General features: G+C 34.7%; 1 protein-coding gene across 1 annotated transcript; it reads left to right on the forward strand.

Moving 5' to 3' along the window:
• Positions 1 to 1,374: 1,374 nt before the first annotated feature.
• On the forward strand, positions 1,375 to 22,332 carry ALX1 (ALX homeobox 1). The gene is made up of 4 exons (XM_059080818.2): positions 1,375 to 1,600; positions 4,430 to 4,734; positions 7,714 to 7,842; positions 22,012 to 22,332. Exons 1-4 carry the CDS (start codon positions 1,375 to 1,377, stop codon positions 22,330 to 22,332), a joined length of 981 nt encoding a protein of 326 aa, XP_058936801.1.
• The last annotated feature ends 1,818 nt before the right edge of the window (positions 22,333 to 24,150 follow it).

Raw genomic sequence — 24,150 nt, forward strand, 5'->3', positions numbered from 1 at the left:
ACTTGTGGGCGTTTTCACCCAATTTGCCAGTTTAAGAGGCCTGTTGCTAATGGCGGCCTTTCCTTGCCCAAGGCGCTGAACGCTTTTCCCTCCGACGCGGCGGGCTCCTCCGAAACCAAAGGCAGTCCCGAAGCCTCACAGAGGGCTTTCAACTCCGCAGTGCTGCCTGCCCTCAGGGAGCGGCCAGCTCTCCAGCCTCCCACCATCCCCTCGGGCTGGAACCGGGGTCCGGGCCCAGCTCCGCGCGCGCCCGTCGCTCCCCGAACGCGCTTTTCAAACTCGACCGCGACCATTTAAGAGTAAAAGAATAATCTTTTGAAAACCACCCTGAAGGCCTTCCTCGTTCATAAACCCCTTTGTGTAACGAACCTCTCTCTGGCCTATACTAAGGGCCCTTAGGAGGTACTTTTCCTATCGGGGTTTCTTAAAATAATCTGGATCTAATGATAAAATCGTGGACCAAGGGGAGGGGTGGAAGAAGGGTGGGGAAATCAGGTTGGTATCGGTATAATGTTTTCAGTGCCTCTTGCTCGGCTTTCCTCTCCCATTGCCACCACATCCACACGCCACCGCATTCCAGAAAGAAAGAAAAGGCCACGAGTTCGTGAGCGCCGAGAGCCCCCGGACGCCGAGCTCCTCGGGACTGGAAGGAGAAGCGGCCCCTCTACCACGGCCATCCCAGTTAATAGCTGCCAACGTACCCGGCTTCTTGGGCTTCGGATTAATGTGGATCTTCCACATAAACGATTTACGGATGAAGTAAAAGCCCTTTAAGCAGTACTTCCTTTCAAGTTCGTAAGACGCCTCTAAATCTTTCTGGTAGTGAGTGGCCGGCGTGGGGGTGGGGTGGGGACCGGGTGCCGGGCGGGCGGCCCGGGAGGGCGCAGAGAGCGGGGAGTGGAGGGTTAACTGCTTTGCGATCTCACCGAGCTCTTCCGAAATGCCAGTCCACTGTCGCGGCGGCAATGTTTCTGGGTGTCGTGGCCTCATCCCTGCTGGCATTTGTCTGAAATGGAGCTGTCTGTCTAACCTAGGCCTGGACGCGCCCTTCCCGGGTAAGTGGGGGAAGATGGGGGTGGGGTGAGGGCGGAGGGGAGTCCGGGGTGGAGTTAGTCGCCTGCCTATTTTCATATTCATTAGAACTGGGAGGTTGCCCGAGGAGCCCAGCTGAGTTTCAAGATATAAAAGCAACTTCGGGTGCCCCCTTTCCAGCCGGGACATCTTAAAGGGCTCGGAGCCGGGCAGCTCCCCGCGCCGCAGCGCCTGCTTCCCCTTCGCTCCTCTCTGGCCCTGCCTCCTCCCGCCCCCTCGCTCCCTCCCCCAGCGCTCTCCAGCCTCCGAGCTCCAGTAGCTCCGAGACAGCTTTCCAGGATTATGGAGTTTCTGAGCGAGAAGTTTGCCCTCAAGAGCCCACCGAGTAAAAACAGTAACTTTTACATGGGCGCAGGAGGCGCGTTGGAGCACGTTATGGAGACGCTGGACAATGAGTCCTTTTACAGCAAAGCGTCGGCGGGCAAATGCGTGCAGGCCTTCGGGCCCCTGCCCCGCGCCGAGCATCACGTGCGCCTGGAGAGGACCTCGCCCTGTCAGGACGGCAGCGGTGAGTCCCTTGCTCCAGCCGGGGTCGCGGAAGCCCACCCGCGAATCCGGAGTGCGGGGAGTGGTCGGGGCAGGGAGGGAGGGAGGGAAGGAAGAAGGAAGGAAAAAAGGAAGGAAGGAAGGAAGGAAGGAAGGGAGGAAAGAAGGAAGGGAGGGAGGGAGGGGGAGCGAGAGAGCTGGAGGGCGGAGGAAGGCAGTGGAACGGTGCTTATTTTTGGGAAGCGGAGTTTTGGCTGCTGCAGACTTTGTGGGGAGCCAAGGAAGGAACCCGCACCCGGTTGCCTCCGCGCGGTTCTCCTTTCGCTGTCCTCCACGGGTCCTGGAGTCCCTCTATCCAGGACCCCGGCGTAAACTGATAGGGCGCTAAATAGAGCGTAATTGAGTCAAGACAGCGCGCTTCCTCTGCGAGCGCGCCGCGCTGCCCAGGCAGGAGGAGCTGAAATCCATCACAGCTCGTTAGAGGACGTCACTACCGTCAAGAATAAGAAAACTTAGGTGAAAAATGTTTTTTGCTTTTCAAGACGCAACGATATTTTTCTTTGTGAAGTTAGAGGGTTACTAGATTAGCTTGTGGGGATCTGTGATTTCTACTTCTTTGGGTTTGCGATACAACAACATACATTTTTGTTAAACGCCAAATCACTTTAAATAGCTTCGGGCAAAGAATCTTCAATATAATCACTCACTCCCGAATTCTGCGTTGTCTATTTTTCTGACTCCACGTAGAAGTCACCTAAGAAGACTTTCGGAATGCTTCTGGATGAAATCTTTAACTTTGGATGGCCAAGTATCTCAAAGTCAAAATGTTATCAAAACAAACCATCTATCTTTTCTATCTTGTAACCCAATACAAACCTATTTTTTTAGATCGCGACAGCTAAAGCAAGTTTACAATTCCAAGAGGACTTTTCCTTATCATTGTATATATTCCACAGTTAAGCTGTAAGGAGCGGGTTGTTTTAAAATAACAAACGAATTAAGTGTGAAATATTTACAGCAAGCCTGCCGCCCCCTATTCTAATGGTAGTTCAAAATCTGGCAAGGCACCGGCTCATAGAAGCTCCTTTTCTAAATACCTAGTACGCAATAAGCTTAAAAAATGACCTCGTATATTTTACTTATTTTGTTCAACGTTGCAAGTTACTTTTGACTTGCAAGGTTAAATAAAAAATAAAGGCGCAAACAATAGAGAAAATCAGTTAAATCTCAGTCATTTATTTAGGAAGACGCAAAAAACTGTTATTTTAATACGCTGAAGTTTTGGCTTTCTGGCTGTATTTCACATTGCAGTATTTTTATTTTGGAATTTATAGAGGTATACATAAAGTTATTTCTATGGACAGCATTTTAAAAACATGGTTCTGAAATGTCCTCTGTTGACAGCTGGATACGACTCAATCATAATTTTTATTTAAATTGTCGGGATTCCAAAAATAAGAAGAGAAATAGGTGATTTTTGATACTTTATCAAGTTTTTAAAGAATATCATACTATTAGGATGGATTTTAATAGGAAAGTATTAAGATAAATGTAGGCAACAAGCAGTCCGCTAAATTAAGAAAGTTCCTGTCTTTCTCCTGAGATGCCCTTACCCTCACTCCTGCTTCCCCTCCCCCATCCCTAATTACCGCAGTTCCCCATTTAAGTCGGCCCGCGGAGACAAAACCGTATTGTTTGTTAATGTCCAGGCTCTTCTTTCCGTTTAGTTTTACATCACCTTTTGTTGCCTAAATACTCTTCTGTATTTAAGTTACCTAGGTACTAGAGTTCAATACATTTGTATAATGATTAAAGCCGTTGTAAAAATACATCATGAGATAATTTTAAAATAGACAAAAACGAAAACAGTATAACAATTCATTGGAAATCATTGTGGCAGGGCTGACTTAAGAAAAATGCTTCCCGTTGCATTATGTGCCTCCATTACATTTGTGTGTGTGTGTGGCACCATATGATACCTTTTCGTTTTATATCATACTGCAAGCATGCTCTCAAATCTGGAGGAAATCACTAAAATTAAAGCACCCCTAAACAGAATGCCAGATGACATCCTTTGTAATCTTTTAATAGATGTTTTAATTTCTGTGCTTTACTAGAGGAAAGAGTAAAGCTTTCTGTCTTAAAACATGTTTCATGAGTTAAGCATAAATTTGACAAATTTAAAAAGAATGGCAAATGAGTTTTTAAGCTAAAGAAGTCTACCTAAATCTTACTATTTTCTGTAGGAAACACACACAGGCACTGATGGAAAATTCATTTTTTAACTTAGTAGGTCGCTTTTTGAAATAAAAAATTTAAATGCAGACATGATATACAGTTGAAATATTGGAAATATAGTGGGAAACAATACCATATCTTAAATCTATAGTCCATAGGTTTTGTGTGGAGGAGAAACATAACTTTTGAAAAGAGTTTGGATTTTGGTTTACAGATAGTATTTTAAATTGAAATAGATTTTTTGAGCCATGTAAGTAGCTTGCTTTTGTCTGCTGTGAATAAATCAGACATATTAAATTTGGCTCACTTAGATTTTTTTAAACTAGAGCGTCTTTTAATTTGACTAATTTGATTATAAATTATGTGCATAAACATTACATTAATCCTGGAAAATAGAACTGTGTGTTTTGACAAATTATATGAGTTCCATGTACACATTTTTAGATGATTCTAAACCTGCCCAAAGTGAATTAATAATGTGATGATCAAATTAATACTGGCGCAATCAATCATAATGGACCGCTTGCCTGATGCTCTAAGTTACTTCAACTTAAGTCCTTCAACCATATGTTTTGCAATCCTGAGAACTGTTGTTTTCCCCCTTTGGGTACAGTGAACTATGGGATCACTAAAGTAGAAGGACAGCCTCTTCACACCGAACTGAATAGAGCTATGGACAACTGTAACAGTCTCCGGATGTCTCCCGTGAAAGGGATGCCAGAGAAGGGAGAACTGGATGAACTTGGGGATAAATGTGACAGCAACGTATCCAGCAGTAAGAAGCGGAGACACCGAACCACCTTTACCAGCTTGCAGCTGGAGGAGCTGGAAAAGGTCTTTCAGAAAACCCATTACCCGGATGTGTACGTCAGAGAACAGCTTGCTCTGAGGACTGAGCTGACTGAGGCCAGGGTCCAGGTAGGAGCTTAATGAAGGCTTCGGTGTGTGTGTGTGTTTGGAGGGCGGAGTTGGAGGGGGGATAGTGTTTGACCCATAGTTGTGTTTTACTACAAAGGAAGAAACTGATTGTCCTACTGAAGATATAGAACAGTGTAGTATGTAAGTGTAGCATGTAAGTCTACTAAAGTTACTTTTTACTTGCAGAGGATTTGACAGCTCACACACAAGTATAAAAGAAAAGAACAGTTGAATTATTACATAGGCATAAAAACTAATGAGTATTTTAAAAGAATAGAATATGAACAAATTTCTGATTTCAAAAAGTGATTTTTGAAGGACAAAAAACTATAGCTATCCAATCTAGTAATCCATGTATTTTATTTTTCTATTTTATCAGCCGTTGAAGTTCTTTTTGGGTTATATATTGGTAACTTATTTGTATAGTGGTCCATAAGTCTATAATTTTACTGAGGTTGGAGTTATAATAAAACAAGGAAAAATGAAAGAATCTCACAAACTCCCAGTTGTTATGTATACCATAAACTGTTTTCACTATACATAATTAAAGAAAGATCATATAGCCCATCTAGAATTTTCTAGCCCCAGGAATTGCCAGTACATGCCATTCCATTATAATTTTTAAAATCTAGATAACTTATATGATTTTTGCAGAGGCAATAGGAATAATAATCTTAAAGTAATTTTTAAATATATAAATTCAGTTAAATTATATCTATATGTTGTATTCAAATTATCAAATTGGATGATTCAATATACTAAGTTTCTTAATAATTTGAAAAAAATTTTTAAATACTGGTAAAAATTCTACCTCCTAAGTGTATTTTATTTTTACTAGCCTTGATATTCTAAACTATATTTTATTAGTTCCTAAGTAACAATAATTGAGGAGAATAACATTTTTCTTTGTGTGTGTTTTTACTACTCCAAATAAAATAATTTGAATTTTGCAATTCCCATAAACCACTAGAATAGAGAAATAAATAAAAATTTTGTTCTGAGTGGAGTAATAGTATTCCTTCTGAAGTTTGAGCCATTGTAAGGCCCTTATACATCGGTAAAGACAACATCTGGTGGTGCAGGAATACCAAGCAGCAGATTTTTGCTTTAGTTTGTGGAGCCAAATGGTTACTTTATCTTAGTTCAGGAAGTAAATGTATAGAAAGTCAACACTAAGGAAGAATTTTAGAACTGTCAAGTGTTAACACAAACCCCCGACATGTGCGTTTTTTGGTCTTGTGTTTATATATGTAAATTAGTTATACTTGTAACCATAGAAAAATGTGTTTACACACACAGAGTGATCAGTTGTACACAAAGCATGTTTTCCCCTTATCATTTCACCAAGTTCTGATTAATTTTTGTCTAAGAACATGCACAGAGAGCCAGCCTGAACCTAATTTACTCAGATGGTTCTCTTTTCTGCTTTTCACATCAGAGTGGTAATTGGCACCCATTTTAAGGAGATTGTCAAGGTCTTTTTCTCAGTAAAAAAAGCCCTCATTACTAAATTCCCTCAGTATGCTCCTGCTGTGGAGAGAACAAGAAAGTGTGTTCTGTTTTGTTTTGTTGTTGATATTGTCTTAAGCCCTGAATATAGTGGATAATACACACTTCCCAGCAGTGTTCTAAGAAACCATCTGAACAGGTAGCTGTCTTTGCCTTCTTTTAATTGCTGAAAACTCTTCAAAGTGCCATCTTAAATTTGCAATACATGCTTATGCACCAAACTGAGTATTAATATGTCTCCATAAGTGTGAAGATAAAGATATAAAAGATTAGAATTGAATATGAAAAAGAGTAAAAATTTCAAATAAATTTTAATGAAAGGCTTTTTACAATTTGCATTTTTATACTTCATTTCCAGCTTCTTTCCTAAATATTTTATATTCTGAGTATAGTTCTGTAAAGACTAAAGAGCTTCCTGAAAGCTGCTTATGTAAATTATACATATTGAATATAATTTTCTGTATAGAGAGCTGTATTAAAGAGAGCTTTAATACCTTAAAATATTAAAATGATGATTCTGGAAAGCTACAAGTGTGAATTAGTTAATATTTAACCCTCTGAGGAAGATAGGTGTTATAATGGATATTTCATCTATGCAGTTAATTCGAGAGATTTGGAAGGCAGTTTAGTGACCCTGTAGAGGCCGTACTAACTCACAGGCTTTCTTGACATTTGATTATATCTGCCCTGTTTCTTTTTTAATTTATATTACCCGTAAGTCTTTTAAGTTGGATAAATGATTTTGAAGACTTTATGAGCATTTTCTATAAGAGAAAATAAGTAAGTGGTGTCATTTACATAATAAACAATTTGTATATTTTAAAACCATAGTTCAACTTCAGATGATACCATTTTACCTGAAGTCTTTATCATAATCAATATAATATATAATCCTAATGGTTTTTGTTTCTAAATAATCATGATATTTCTGCTGACGCCATATGTTTTAGATATAATCTTTATGTTTACATTTTTCTAAGTTTTTCTAAGTCTGGGTACAACCCAGAAGAGCCAATTGTTTTGACAGACCCAGATATTAATTTGGTTATAGATTGGCTGGGTTAATGTTATATACATAGCCCCAAACTAAAAAGTTATGAATGTCTTCCAGACTTGCAGCATTCTCTGAGAGAGGGATTATTATCTATGATAATTTGGAGATATAAGGAAACTTCATGGTCATATAATCTAATTCTTTTTTATTTTCTGTAAATGAAAAAACAGAGGCTCAGACATATTAAATAAATTTTTGAAAATGTCGCTTTGTATTAAATTATATTGCCTTATGGACATGGCACTTGTCAGGGTAAAATAGAAAGTAAAATTTGTGGATCCTTTTCTAATATAAAAAAATTCCCTTTTTTAGTAATTATGTTGACTTGGTTTACCTTTCTAATTTGAAGTCTTTGAACATCATATTTGCATTATCAACTATTCCTTGCCTAAAATTCTACTTTTTTAAAAAATTAGGTTTGGTTTCAAAATCGAAGGGCCAAGTGGAGAAAAAGAGAACGTTATGGCCAAATCCAGCAAGCTAAAAGCCATTTTGCTGCCACCTATGACATATCAGTTTTGCCAAGGACTGACAGCTATCCACAGGTATGGTAAACTGCACAGAACACTGAGAGGCATAGGTGTGGTTTGTATATTCTTAAACGGGCTATTATAAGCTTTATTATATCTAATAGCCAAGAATGAAAATTTTAATCTCCAAAAGAATTTTTCCATGTTTGTTAGATTTTTATTTTACTAAAATATTTATTTATTTATTTTAATTTATTTTTCTAGAGCCATTAATTTAAAAATATTTCAGGGTCTCTTCTTTGGCATACATTGAAACAACTTAACCAGCATCATTCAGTAGTATGTCTTTTAATTACTCTACTCACTCCCTTTGTTAACTTTTAAAATACATAAAGCATTGCTTGGCATGCTGTCTCTGTGGCTGTTGTTTTATGAACCATACCATAACCTGGTGTCACATGTGGCCTTTGACACCTTCGGTTTCACTGAAAACCATCTTTTTTTCAGTTTTAAGTTCCACTTAAAACTATGTTGTCTTTTCAGCTTTGAATTTGCTCATTGTTTCAAGGAAACATTTAGCCCTTTGTGACATAAAACATATATAGAGTTAGTACTGGACATAATTTTTTGTATGTATCATGTTAAGAAAGACTTCTTTTATAATGGGAGCTCTCATCTCATTTCAAAGACTATTTAGAAATTCTTTTTCCTCTAATTTTTCCTTTTAATTTAGAGAGGAGGTTTTTTTCATACTTCATAATTCACATAAATAAATTTTGTCTTTCTAATTGGGGATTACTTTTTCCTAATACTGAATTATAATATTCAAAATTGTATTTGATACATGATAAAGGACATATGTATTATAAGGAACTTTTAAACCATCTGTTATTTCATTACTTATTGTTTAATGATATGCATTGTAAGAGACTACTTTGAAAACAAATATGTAATATATATGCTGGTAGAATACCTTGAGAGTCCAGTAAACAAATCATCTCAGCCCCAAACTTAAGGGTATTTGTTTTCTTTAACTGTAAATTCATACCCTGTGAGCATGAATTCAGTCCTTTAATTTCATGCTATCTTTGTGTTCTTGTGCCTTTCATGATTTTTTTAAAAACCTATTTTGAGAACTTCATTCCTCCAGATAAATCCACCAAATTTATTAATGTAATATTATATGCAAACAAGAGCCTTAGAGATCACCTAGTTCAATTCCTTCATTTTAGAAGTCAGGAAACCAGACCCAGATGAGGTAAAAAAAAAAAAATTGGTCTGTGATCACACAAATGGTTCCTTACAGGGCAGTCTATAAAAGACTGTTACAGCTAAGCCTTGCCACTGCAGTTTGCCAAAAGACCAACATTATGGGTACCTTTTGAATGAATGCCCATACCTACCTTAAGAAGAATCTTGCTTCTTTCACTTTAAAAATTTTATCTTAAACTAGCTCCTTTATATTTTCTCCTATTTTAAAAGCATGTATATACTCCTGGTTCCTTAACATCACAGGGCTAATGAAATTTTATTCACCAAATATTTTGGTGAATATTTTGTCCTAGTTGAGTTCTAAACAAAGTGCAGTGAGGATGTTTGTCCTCTCGGCTGTAAGCTCCATGAGATCAGGCACTGCTATTCTCCTAGCTGTTAACATGACTATAGCCCTTACTGTCAGGCACTGTTCTAACTAGGGTACATATATTAACTCATTTAATCCTTACAACAACCTTATGCAGTAGGTGTTATTGATTATTCCCATTTTTCTTATGAGGAAACTGAGGCACAGAGAGGTGAGGTATTTACTCACTTTCATTAGTGGTAGTGAACCCAGATTTGAGCAGAGCCAATCTAGCTCTCAAGGGCAAGATCCTAACTCCCACAATAGACTGTCTCTCCCAGTGAATATGTTTGAATGATTGAATGATTAACTAATACCAAAGGAGCATAAGACTCAAGTAGCATTATTCAAATTGCAGTTTAGTTCGGGGGAGCAAAGAATGTTCTCACAATCAGTGAAATAACAATTAAAAAAATAACGGAGATGGCGTATACTGCATATAATTTTGAATTACTTGACTGTTGGTGACTTTAGAAATAAAGTCACAAATTATGAACTATTTTCAAATGGACTTTACACAGTCTTACTGATATGTCCCACAACACTTGACTGTGATGTATCATTTTTTCACCTTATTATTTCAATATTCATTCCTTCCCCTGTTACCATTTCTATTTGCCACTTTTCTGCTCCTTGCTTTTGGTTGCCTTATCTCTAACCCCCACTTTCTTCTTTAGTATATCATAAAACATGTAGCATAGTGCCTGGACCAATTAAGCTCTATACAAAAGCTTAATATAACTAGTCACCCTTTTTTCCTAAAATTATCTTGCTACTATGTTATTGTGCCTCATAGCTTGTGACATTAACGATTAGCAGAATGAGGTCGCCTAGTAGCTCAGGCAAGAAAGGAAATGGTAAAATCAAATCATACATTTGATAGTCTTTTTCACGCCAACAAAGGATAAATTTAAAAAAAATTCCCCTCACAGATAACAGAATTTTGCACTAATTCTTCTTGTGGCTTCTCCATAACTTATATACATTGGTTACACCACCTCATAATTTAAGTATGGGAATGCAGAGATCATATGTTGAAGTTATCTTGACAGTGCAATTCATTAACAATGATAAAAATCAATACTGGTGAATCCACACTACTTTTCTGTATTGGTAAGTCATTTAATGTTTGGTTACCAAAAATTCTGAAATCAAGCATCTACCACTCCCCACTGTAGGTATTGGATAAAGTCAGGGGAAAATTCCATTTTAACTTAAAAATACATGGTTGACATTTTTTAGTTTGTTTGAAAAAAAATAATTATGCAAAAATCATGTCTCTCAAGACTCAGCCTAAGGAAACTTTTTTTTTTTTTATCAATGTGGCTTAAAAATAGAAGTTTATAATGGGAAAAATAGGAACTGAAATAGAGCCTAACCAACTCAATGCAGTAAGACACTGAATTTGGTTACTGTTACTAATTACAGAAAAAAAAATTATTAATTACAAAATGTTGGAACTAGAAAATGTTGGCGGCAGGACAGAAATAAAGAATTAGCAATTTGGCAGGGAAACAAAAGCATACACAGAAATACATCAAAACCAGAAATGGTTTACAAAATGATCTCCTTAAGCCTGCTCATAATAATAAGCCTGTGTATCATAATCTTACCTAGCATAAAGGTATCTGTATATAACATATAATGTTTATTTGCGAATAGTAATTAATATTTTCTAAAATGTTCTAAATACTTTGTTTCCACTGGTCTTCATTACACTATAGTAACAACAGCTGTAACAGTAAAAATAGTAACTACCAGTTGAGGGCTTATTTTAATCCAGGCTTCCTTCTTATAGCCATTAACTCATTGAATTTGAGCCCAAGTTTCTTGAGTTCAGGAGTCCCAGGCTTTTTATGCAACATTATGTTGGATTCTCCCTAATCCAACACGAAGTGTTGAAATAGTTCAATTTTGACCCTAAAGCATCACATTACTTTGGTAAGGAAAAATGCTTTCATTTTTTAAATTTGTAAAATAATAATATAAAACATTTAAAAAATGTAGATACTTCTTAGACTGTTTAAGATATTCTTTTTCTTAAACTTACTCATATGTGATAGCAAACAAACAAATCAGAAAGTGAATGCTGTGATGTCAGTAGTAATATACTCTAAAGGTAGTATATTTTGATGTAGTGAAAAGCTGTTATTTTTTAAAGCTCTATTTTGGGTCACAATATCAGTTGCCATTTGTCAACACTGTATAGCTAAATTAAATTACTTGATATTCTCCAACACATGATATTTTAGAGAAGAGTCTCCTTGCTTGTGCTAAGTCTGTTTCCCTCTATCTTGAATTCCCTTCCCTTCACCTAAACCATATTTCTTCCATGAAGCCTCCTCTCAATTTTCCCTCAATCAGCGCCTCACTTTCTCATTGATGTTGTGGTGGATTGTGTAAAATGCCTCCCACACATTTAGGATGTAAAGTATTTAAAAGATGATTCAGTTCTTATTCACCTTGGTATCACCACAGTATTAAGCAAATTATGTATACACTGAATAGGTGTGAAAAAAAGTACTGGTTCACTTCACTATTCAGGAGTACATTATAAAACAAAATCTAGTCTGTTTTTTAATAAAACAGATGGTTTCTGAATCTCTGATATTAACCAACTCTGTGGTCTTAAGCAATTAACTTTTCCTCTTTGAAAAGAATAGACTAGAAAGATTTTGTAGACCCCTTTCGGCTTAATTTGTTTTTCTTGCAGAGTTATTTGCATCTTATCAAACAAATATATGCCAGGTATTGTTTTAGGCACAGAGGTTATACAAATGATCCAGACAAAATCTCCTGCTTTGTGGACAGGTTACAAACTAGATATTACAAATTCTGCAGACACTTCTTGATGCAAACTAGACCCAGCAAACCAAGGCAATTAGAGAACTACATAATTTTATCCTTGAGTTTAAGGAGCAAGCACGTATCTATCAACATTAGATTCTAACTTGTTTCTAATTTAACAAAACCAAAGCGTTTTAAAAATAATTAATTTTAGTGAGTAAAATATTTTCTGTTAAGTTATAAACATTTTCTAGGAGATTATAGCAGCCTTCATTCTTAAAAGAAGAGCTAATTTCATGCCAGTAGATTTAGTTTGGATTAAAAGTACATTAACTTTATCATTTACTAGCTGGGTAACTTTGGGTAAGTCTCTGGACCTCCCTGATCTTCAGAGTCTTTATTTGTAAGCTGGAGGTATTGTTGGTGCTAGAGTTGGTGGTCTTAGTAGTGCAGATGATGATGATGATGATGGCGATGATACTTTTTCTGTTATGGAGAGGATTAAAGTGATTTCTAAACAGTCTGTGCAGCTAAATCCTGGGATTTGGGATGGGCTATGGATTAATTATGACTGTGGGCTGCACAATTAGGGAGTTGTGGATTCAAAGCCTGACTCTGCCACTTAACAGATTTTTAGACCTTTGGCAAATAAATTAACCTCTAGGAAAGTTTCTCTTCATTTATAAAATGGTGATACAATTTCATATGTTATTCGTGAGGATTAAACAAAGTAGTTTATGCAGAGTTCTTAGGATATTGCCTAGTACATAATGAGTGCTCAATAGTCATGTTTCTATGATAGCCATTAGTCATTATTAATTTTTTTCTGCAGTAGAGAGGTAGCTAAGTGGTTTGAATTTTCCCTTATGTTGTAGCATTTAAGCTCATCCAGTCTGTAAGTATATTTACTATTTGGGGATCTAGAGAAAGATCAAATTCAGTTAAATATACTTTCTTCTTTAAATTAGGGTGAACAAATATGGTAGCTTTAGGAAAATTTGAGTATATTCTTAATCCACCAAAATTATTTTCTCATGAAGAAAATGTTTTCATCAAAAATTTCAAAAAAAGGATTGAAGGTTTTTCCCACCAAAATTTTCAATGAGGTTTTACTTAGTATATATTGAGAATCATAATTAAATCTATATATTCCAAATACACTAAAGGACCCATGCAGTATTTTTGCTTTCTGTTGTTTAATTGATGACTTTATAAATATATGCCACTTGGAGTTTGAACATACCAAGAGTTGGATTCAAGTTATAGATAATTTGTAGTAACTGGAGCAATTTTTTTAAAAAAGATGAAAGCTGTATAATCTTTCTAGTTTAACAAATCTATTTCAAACATTGTTATCATACAACTTTTAAAAGGAAATGTTAAAATTTCTATAAAATAGTGATTTGAAGATATTGTTGACCCTACTCTCTTCTCTCACAAGTATCTGTCCTAATCTTAAAGTTTACCTTTGCTTAAGCTAAATAAGGAATATGAAACTTGTTTTCTTTACCACCGTGGTTTAGTGATTTAAAGGTATCTGGAGCAGGTTTTTTTTTTTTTTTTTTTTTTTTTTTTTTTCTGGAGCGGTTTTTACCTTTAGAAAAAGTATCACATTTTTATCACTATTATTTCTATTTTTTCCCAGATATTTGAAGTAAACTAAGATCCCAAGATCTTTAAAAAATGTTAATAATATAGCTATACTTGATGCATTGTGTAATGAACAGTCTCATAGCTGTCAAACAACCAATAAGGTGGTCATATATTGTGATACAATAAAACTTCTCTCATGATGAATGGAGGGACAAAAATGTTAACAGCGTCAGGTCAGCAGGTCATAGTGATATTGTACAATTTCTCACTTTCTCACTAATTATAAGCACAAATATTTAATATTATAGAAGGATGTAATTTATTCAAATTAATATAATTTTTACAATGGATAAAGTTGCTAATTTAATTAAATATATGCATATATATTTTATATAAACACATATAAAGACTATTTCACATATATGTATATGTAAACTAAGTTATGTGTAGTAGGAGGTAGATTTTGTTAGTATCAGGTAAAGGTGCAGCTAGACACAGACAGTGAATAATTCTTTTATTTTCCTGAACGTACAGATACTTTAAAGAAGTAAAGAATATCCTCCAAAAGAAGTAAAGTGCATTCATGTTGTTGACTATGAAAATAGATTTATTTTTTTAATGTAATATTCAAATTTAATGTGATTTAAAGACTTTACATAGTCGTAATAACTTAGCTGGTTTTTTTTTTTTTTTTTTTGCTTTTAATAAGTGACCACTGTTAAAGCATTGTATTTAACTGAATTGGTTATACATATTTTATATTTTAAGAGGAAAGAGTAAATCAATAAATTAAGTAGGTTACCAAAATAAGTAATAAATATGAAAATAAATTATTGAGAAGTGCCAATGTTGCATATACATATAAAAACTACCTTATAGGAAAATAGAGAAGAACCGGGGGGGAAATTAAGCATCAAAGTCTGAGAAGTCTATGAGAACAGACTTGTGGATTAAAACCTACAGTTCAAACCATTATTGTTAGTGTGAACCTCAGGATATATTTTAATCCAGAATTTTATGTGTGCCATGTTTATTAAGTCACATGTGTCTGTGGGTTTTCTTTTTTATTCTAAATTATGAAGCATTGAATAGAAAAAAATTTTTGTGCAAACGCACAGTTGAATTAAAAAATCACAAAAATAAAATTCAAATTATAGTTACCACAAATACAAGATGAATATAATTGATAACTTTACTCGAGATTTTAAGAATAAATTCAAAGCTCGTACATGACACCACGTGGGACTCTCTAAGATTAAAAATATACTGTGTAAATACTTCAAGTGTTTGCATATTTGATTTACATTTTAAGTTAATAATTCACAAAGAAAACTTAATTTATATTATAATTTTTGTTTCTTATAATTGTAAATTTTTTAATAGATGAATTGTCATTAAAAATGAATCAGCAGTAGTTACCATGCATGTATTAAAATACATGAAAAGTAAGGTGACAAATAATTGGAAAATACTTCATGTGATAATTGTTGCTGGATAATTATTAAAAAAATAGCAAATACTAAGTGCTATGATTTTATTTGCTCCTTAAGTGAGTTGATTTGAAAAGTTTCATTTTAAGGCATGTAGGGTGAGATTTCCTATGAATCTTTTTTTAAAAATGATCACAATTAATACAGAATTTGAGAACACATTCAACACTAAAGGAAACGAGAAATGTTCTTAATGCTTCCTGTGCTTTGACTTGGAGCATATTTCAAATATTATTTGAATAATACAAAATTTAAACACTTTTATATGGTATCATTCTTAAAATTTTCAGACATTAACATTTCTTATGAGACTTAGTGCTTTTAATTTTTGCACTAATGAGATATATACTTTTATTTTTTCTGTATAGCAATTTTCTCAGTTCATTGATCTCATATGACTATTATATCTAACAGAAAAGGCACTCTTTCTTGTTTCAAATCCCTGTGTACATTTCTAAGATGAAATTTTATTTAAGAACTCAAAGTAGCAATGAATACTTAACATGTGGTCCTTTTCTGATGAATAAATAATTTCGAATCCCTTCAACTTAATAGTACTATGTGTTGAAAACATATATTTTTGGAATTTTTGAAAAGTAAATTGATTCCCCCAAAATCTTAGTATTTGTATATTATCTTAAATTTTTTTCGTTACAATTCCACCTAATAAGAGGGTGAAAACATACCCTCATTTCTATCTCAGGTAGTACCTAAACTTGCTCAGATTGATCTTTTCACTGCGTAATTAATTCAAGTTGGGATTTTTTTTTTTCCAGATGCACAAAGTCTCAGTGTGTGTTATTCACTGGTAGCAAATTCACTATTTGGAAAAACGCTTATACCCCTTCTCCCTGCCAGCAGCTTACTGATGTAGTTACTAGAAAAGTTAATGGGACCCTAAGTTTAGACAACAGCTAAAAATATCTGCAAGTTACTAAGCACATGATTCTTATTAATATTTTCTCCCTCTAAATTTTAAAGGAACAGATATGCTAATAAAGAATGTAATGGTCTCTTAAAAAATTGAACTGCTTTTGTAAACAGTGATGTTTTCATTTTTAAAAGAGACCATATAAAAAATCAGGTAAATTAAATTATATAGTGATAATGTGATAATAAATCTATATAGTAAGTATTGAATAATATTCAGAGTAGTCAATAAATGTAAACATTCTGTCAAACAGGATAAACCAAAGTCAACTTTCAGATTTTAATGCAAAGTAGCTATTGCTATAACATCATCACAAATACCTCTTTGTGAATCCCTGATCTCTGTCTTTTTAAAGCAACCTTTTAACTCCCGCAGGGAAGTGTTGGGGCTGTGATGTGAGGGTAGTGTGAGGATAGGATAATATGTGTATCATGGTGTGTGTGTGTGTCTATGTATGTGTGTACATGTAGATGCTGGTGGCTGGTAGAAGCAGTGTATATAGAGAGGAGTAAGGTTAAATAAACTTGTTTTAGTAGAAAAATATTTAGTTGGTTTTAGAGATGCTCTAAAATTAAGGAACAGTTATTACTCATATATTCTCACATTTTTCAGTATTTCTATTAAATCCAGATTAAATTCCATTGGCTAGTGTCTCAATAAATACTACTAACAGTAGGATATAGAGTATATAAATCAGGAAACTATCTGCTTTTTTTTTACACATCATGCTACTTTACAACTAAGGGAAAGACTAATAAACTTACATTAAAAGGTTTTTTAAAAGTATGAAAAATTCCCCACTACAATAAAATCAGCAAATATATTAGAAATATACACCAGATTTAGCATACTAAAATTTTCTTTACAGTTTTGGTTATATAAAGAATATGTCTGTATCAAGTTTCCATGGTGAAGGTAAATGAGATTTATAATTTCCTATCCATGATTTACCCTATTCAATTCATGACATATATAAATCCACAGTGAAGAACTCTTAATATATATGTGTATACTTATATATCACCCCTCTCCTTCCTAGCCATTGCTTTTATTTCCTTGAAAGGAAAGTGAATGTTAAATGAATTTGATTTCAGTTTGGAAAGAGACGAAAAAATCAACTTTCCTCCAAAATTTACAGTTATGGAATAATTAAGTTTTTACTTGATTAGAAAAACATTAAGGGGCAAACGTTCAAAGTGGAGAGTTCTAAGTCAGCTGAACTTCCATTCATGCTAATGGGAGGTAGTTGGCTAAGTTCCCTGGACAGTGCTTTGAACATACCATCAGAACTTTAAAAAATGCTGTGAACCGCATTAAAACATGGAATATTTTTAGATTATCCACTACTTTTATTATTATTTTTTTATCCACTACTTTTAAACACAACAAAGAAGAAAAATGTAAAGGCAAGCAGTCTTTTTTTCTCGTTTTTCTTTTTTTTTTTTAAGCACACATGAAAAAGGATGTGGACATTATTCAGTAATGCTGTTCCTGGTTGTAAAGCCCTTGAATATTATAGTTAGAAGCCTACACAAAAATTATTTGGTGTCAGTGAACTAGTCTAAAATTAGTCTAGAAAATAGAAAAGTAGTGATCTTATTTAGAAAAAAGTGCATTCTTTCATTCCAAAATTTAACAGCAAATACAATATTTTTAATAAGTCAGAGAGTAAGATTTTTGTATGACTTCTCTGTTGACAAATATATACGCAGTTTTAGACAGTATGTGTCGATTCTAGCACATCGTTTTAAAATGATCACTTACAAGAATAGGATTGGTGGAGGGATGGAGGAGACATAGAATGAGCCCACTTGGACAGCAGTAGATTTATTAAACCCCAAGCTCAAACGACTTTGTTGTTTAATCAAATATCGCCTTCAAATATTAACAGAAGTAGATGATCTAGAACAAAGATGATACCTGCTGGGTTATCCCTACGGTGATCAGACGACATCTAGGTTATATTCTGTTGTCAGTGCAGGATGTTAATAAGGGTGAAGGGTGTTGACAACCTCTAGCATATCCAGAGGAACGTGACTGGAATGGTACCATCTGGAAATCATGTCATATGAGGAATCCTTAAAGGAAGGAGGCTTGTGATTGTATAATAATCGCCTGATGATATTTGAAGGTTTTCCCATGTAAGAAGGATGCTACTTACTCTGTATCATTTTAAGGGACAGACATAGAAGAGATAGATAGAGAAAGATAACACTCACTTTTTTACAGAGCTCTCCAAAAGGGAACGGAATGTTTTTTTAAACAGGGTGAGCTTCTTATCACAGGAATTGAACATAATTGAAAATGTACAAGGGTGTTTTGCATTTGGAAAGAAGCTGGACTTCAATAGCGTTTCCTGATCCTAGGTGATCTTAAGAATTGCTTGTGTGTATTATTGCCATTATTTTAGTACAAATTCCCTCAGCCACACCCCCTGCTTAATGAATCAGAATCTCCAGGAAGATGCATCTGTGGTGGATAATAAGTGTTTAACAGAAAAAAAAAAAAAAAAAAAAACACCAAAAAACTGCCTAGGGAAATATAGTCAACAGGGTCTATCTTTGTAATTTTCATGATTTCTGTTAAGATCGTGTAGTATGGTGATTCTAGCATTCAAATCATGAAAAAAATTTTAGGTATATTAGCATAAATTGTCCATAAAGCTTTGATTACATCTGTAAGATGATCAGTCCAAATTTCATATTCTTAGAGATTTTTCTATTATTTAATAAATGTGTATAAAGGGTTTTTCATATACTGTGTCAGGCCTGGGGATGAGAAAACAATTGTGAGCGATCATTGGGAATGTTGCTTTCAGAAAGTGGAGTTTATGAACAACCAAAAACTTAGGGATATTAATAAGTAAATAACAATTTCAACTCATAAGGCTAGTTTTTATGTCATTGTAGCATTTATTAAGGTTTCTTGGGTTCAGATTTGACCTCTGCCGTTGGAGTTATGCCATCTTGGGTGAGATTCTTAAACTCTTTGTTCTATAGTTTTACCTTTTACGAAACGGGGATAGTAAAAGCACATACCTTTTCCGATGTCAAAACGATTAGAAGTCTTCATCATGCTTTTAACATAATGCTTGACACATGGTAATTAATTGATAACTGTTAGCTATCATGAGCATGATCTTGCTCGTCATCATCAGATGTTTTAAACATCCAGAGGGAATGCTTCAGAGGAAGCAAAACCTCAGTTCGCTGGGGATATTATTTTTTATGATTTGCATCTAACTTTAATATAGAAACCAACTAGATCCCCAAAGTCTAATGAAAACATGCCAGAAATTTGAAAATCAAAGAAAGGCTGGGGAGAGAGGGGTGATAGAGATCATGGAAACAGGGCATAGCAGTAAAAACATGTGACAGCATCACTACCCATGAGAATATTTGGGTATCCCCTCAAGTCCAACTAGAGTATTGCTGTTTGTAAATTGCTTTATTGATCTGTTCTGTTCAGAAGACATTTCTATATGTTGTATTTCATGAAAAGTAACGCATTTAACTTGCTTGATCATGTTCAGGTAAGAAGTTTTGATCAAAATAACAATATTTGCTCATGTCATGGAAAGTGGAGAATTTCTTTTCATTTTATACATAGATTGCTGTTAATTCTTTCAGGGGAAAAATATTTTAAATTTAAATTCATAGATTTCCTTCCTTGCTTTTACTCTCCTTGTTTTTTCTTTTTGACTGAGTTGTTAAATATATTTCCTATGCATTTGGAATACAAGTCGATGATTTTAATAATAAATTTTAGCAACACTGTGTATAAGTTGAGGGATCCTTTAACAAACATAAAATGTAAATAATCTTTCTCCACCACTATCTTGCCTTGCATTTATTTTTTCAAAAGTAAGCAAGCAAGTTCACTTTCATTTCCTGAAAGCCCTTTTGTCAGGCATATGACTGTGGTTTTTGCAGTGTAGCACAATGTTTGATTGAATGTCAGAGGAAAATCACCCAGATCAAGTTAGAAGAGCTAGTTTGACAGACTAATGACATTAACAGCCCCTCCTGTTGGTTTGAGATACATAACTCAGCAGTCACTGGCACCAATCATCATATTTTGGCTAAAGTGGGATACATACACTAGAATGAGCCAAGATTAAAACAGCACAGCCCATGACGATTTAAGGATTGATAATGTATGCAAATCATTATGGACAGCTAGCTGGATAACTAGATAGATGTCTATAGGTATCTCTCACAGATTTGACATATTTAAAGCAGCTTAGAAAATATTTATATAAAGAACTATTTTAAAAACAATACTAAACTGAGCATCTTGCCAACCACTGAAGCACCACCTAAGGGATAATATTTGTTGTTCAGTTTAAAACTGGTTGTGGTCCTTTCTAAGTGACAGAGTAACATCTCTACAGTGTAATCCAAAAGATTCATCAACGTATTTTTGGCTGTTAATTGAAAATAAGTTGTCTTAAAAAGTATGGCTTCAGATTGGGTGTTGTAAGACTGTACCAGAGGCTATATGTAGCAGACTGAAATTTCTATGTAAAAATAAATAGGAGAAAACAGTTCTTGTATATGTGTTGAAATAATTGATGATTCCATTCTAATTATGATTTTAAAAAAGAAAGTCAGATGGGATAAACATATATATTGTTGCTGTGTTCTAGTCTAAATCCATTGTAATAATACTGTAAAAGGCATATAATTTTTAAATTTCATTTTCTAAGGCTGCATCCCTCTGCCATGCTGTACCAAGCCACATGTTCCTTTTTTCCCAGCTCCTGCCATTTATCAGGATTTTCTCTGTGCTTCTCAGTCATGCATGTGATCACTTTCTTTTTGCCCTTGTTTAAATAGCTAGTCTAAGATACCTCCTATTTAAAATTCATAGTATACAAATTCTACTTAATGTTTCTTTTACATGCTAGTAACTTTAGAGAAATTTGTATTTGCTGATAATATTGCACTGAAATGTTTCCTGTAGAGATTTAATGAGATGAGATATGAATTTCTTGGGCACGAATGATAACCCAGTTTTCAATCGTTTTATAAGATGTTATCTAGTACTTTATTTATATTCATATGATATTTTTGCTAATACTTGCATATTTTTCTCAATTGTGCTTTCGTTATTGGGTAATAGTAAAGTTTTAGGATTCTAAATCTGTTCTACATGTCATACTTCTGCTGCAACCTCACTATATCATATATAAATCATAGAATAAATGTTTAAAATATGTGTATAATTGTCCTTTTCACAGAGCTATGTATTCAAGACTATAGGATACGAAAAACAATGAAACAGTGAACATTTTCCAAAATGAGTTTGATCAAAAATATCTCTAAAGAACAAACAGCCTCATATCAGCATTGGTTTCCAGCACAAACTGCCACACCAAGAGTCCAGATGTGGAATTTAAAAAAACAAATGCAATTGTGTAATTGTGTTTAGAAAGATGAAAACTATATTTCAACTTAAAACCATATTTTTAACCACTTTTCTAAGCACATGAATTGGTGAGGAATCATGACTAAATCTTCCAGATTTCATTTAAAAAATCATGACTATAAAAAGAATACTCGAGATTGACATGTTTTGAGAGTATTTTATGTGGTAAAATATGTGGGTTTTGGTGATCCATTCCAGTATAACAAACTAGAAGAATCTTTCAAATAATTATTTTTCAGTAATTGCTTGATGTACTCAGAATGAAATTACGGACCACCCAATAGGAGCAAACAATGAACAACTAACAAAACTTCGTAAATACAGTTTCACCAAAGTAAGGGAACAAAAGTGAGAACGCATAAATGTAATATTTGTTGTTTTATATATTCCAGATTCAGAACAATTTGTGGGCAGGAAATGCGAGTGGTGGTTCTGTGGTCACTTCATGCATGTTACCACGTGACACTTCCTCCTGTATGACACCTTACTCTCACTCGCCTCGGACAGATTCCAGTTACACAGGGTTTTCAAACCACCAGAACCAGTTCAGCCACGTGCCCCTCAACAATTTTTTCACTGACTCTCTTCTTACCGGGGCTACCAATGGACATGCATTTGAAACAAAGCCAGAGTTTGAAAGGAGGTCCTCCAGTATCGCAGTTCTTCGAATGAAAGCCAAGGAGCACACTGCCAATATTTCATGGGCCATGTAACATACAGTACTCTTTTCTTTTTCTCTTAATGGCAAAGTAAAACATTCTTATTTCTCATATTTAAAGGATACCACAATAAGCTGCTGTGTGTGGAATTGCTAAAGGTCAAGATATACAGTGAGACCAGCTTAAATGAATAGTTGTTATTATTTAACATTAAAATCTAAGAATGAACCCCTGAAAAAACTAAATAGGTTTACCATGCACCCGTCTCCACAAACTCTGTTTTAGTAGTAAGATTTTGTTTCTATTGTACGAGTCAATGAAATATGATCATGCAGCTTCTGAAAAGAATAAATGTATTAAACAAAGTCCTCTGTTATAGATTGATTTATATTAGTTCTGTATAACAAGAAATCCCTTGTAAAATAATACCTGAAAAAGGAGGAAATGCACTGGGGAAAAATGTCAAGATACCAAAGCTGTCAGGTAAATATTGAAGCAGGGTGTTTGGGGGAGTTAACTGCCGTTTCTCCCTCTCTGGCTCCAAGACACAATGGGCATATCCTCTGTTGCTGAGAATTTATCTACAGGCCTTGAAGATTTTTTTACCTCTACATGTTTTGGTGAATTTCCACTCTGTGAAAAACGGACTCTTCGGAAATGACCAGCATTTGCATGAAATATTCGGGCATCGTTTCCTGAAACCATGTGGCTAAAGGTGATAACTGAAATATCCTGGTGTGATTTAAAATACAGTCACAAGAACAGTTTGTAGAAATGCCATCTTTTTAATGAAAAAGCCAGCACGGACTCAGCAATTAATTATCACACAAGAGAAAAAGAAAGTTACAAAACCTGCTGTTGCTTTTAAACTAACATTGTCAATTAAACTGTACACAAACATCTAATAAATACACTCAAAGAAATATTTTCAGTTAAAGGAGCAGCAGTTGGAATCTGTATTTATTTCATGAGTATGTGCAAGTGCACGTGTGTGTGTTTGTTTTTTGACATAGAAGCTGTAAGCATTTTTGCTACTGTGGTTTTGCACAGGGAATTAAAATGTCAGAAGGCTCTCTAAAATTTCTGGTGGAAAAGAAGAGAAGAAAAATACATTGCATCTGGAAAATTGCTAACCCCTTTGATTTACTTCTCCTCCCTTTCCCCTGTCACATTCCAGGCTTTTTCAGATGAGTGAAATGTCAACCTTGAAAGACTCTTTAAGTTCATAAAGGCAAAGTAAATTAATTGAAATGAAGATGGCTTCCATGGCTTGGATCAGAGCACGATCTGCTCTTTGTACTCACTTAGAATCTTCCTTGTGGTTCCTACAACCTTTAGGGATATGCTTGGAAACCCTAAAGGCTGAAGGGCAAGAATAAATGAATTTTTAAAATTAAATTTCAGAAAAAGTACTTAAGTCCAGTAAGTGTCTGTTTCTAGTGGGAAAATATTTACAGCAGTTAGACATCTTCTGTAATAAAATTTTAAATCAAGCAGATGATGGAGATGAGTGATGTCCTAAACAAACATTCTTTGACTTCATAATAACTCTGTTCTTTATTACTTTTGTGTTCTCTCTTTTTCGTTTTGTTCCCAAGACAAACTTGTTCAACTTTGGCCCTGAGAATTATGCTTACATGCAGGAGCTTTTGTCAAAGGATTGTTTAGGCAGCTGTTAAATATCCTTCATGTTTTAGAAGAGAATGACTTCTTTTCATACACACATATATGTGGTCAGAAGGAATTTGTGAACTAAAACTTAGAACTAAAATATGAGATTTTTTTTCAAAAATTTCCCCAATCAATGGTATCCATGTCCATTTCTTCTGCTTTCATAATTGAAATTTTAGTGGCCCTTGCCTAATAACTTAT

This window comes from Kogia breviceps, chromosome 12 (genome assembly GCF_026419965.1).
Source record: "Kogia breviceps isolate mKogBre1 chromosome 12, mKogBre1 haplotype 1, whole genome shotgun sequence".
Taxonomy (NCBI): Eukaryota; Metazoa; Chordata; class Mammalia; order Artiodactyla; family Physeteridae; genus Kogia; species Kogia breviceps.

Coding starts and splice junctions, on each gene's coding strand:
- ALX1 (XM_059080818.2), top strand. CDS start 1,375: ATGGAGTTTCTGAGCGAGAAGTTTGCCCTCAAGAGCCCACCGAGTAAA. Junction 1,601..4,429: donor GCCCTGTCAGGACGGCAGCG/GTGAGTCCCTTG, acceptor CTTTGGGTACAG/TGAACTATGGGATCACTAAA. Junction 4,735..7,713: donor TGACTGAGGCCAGGGTCCAG/GTAGGAGCTTAA, acceptor TTAAAAAATTAG/GTTTGGTTTCAAAATCGAAG.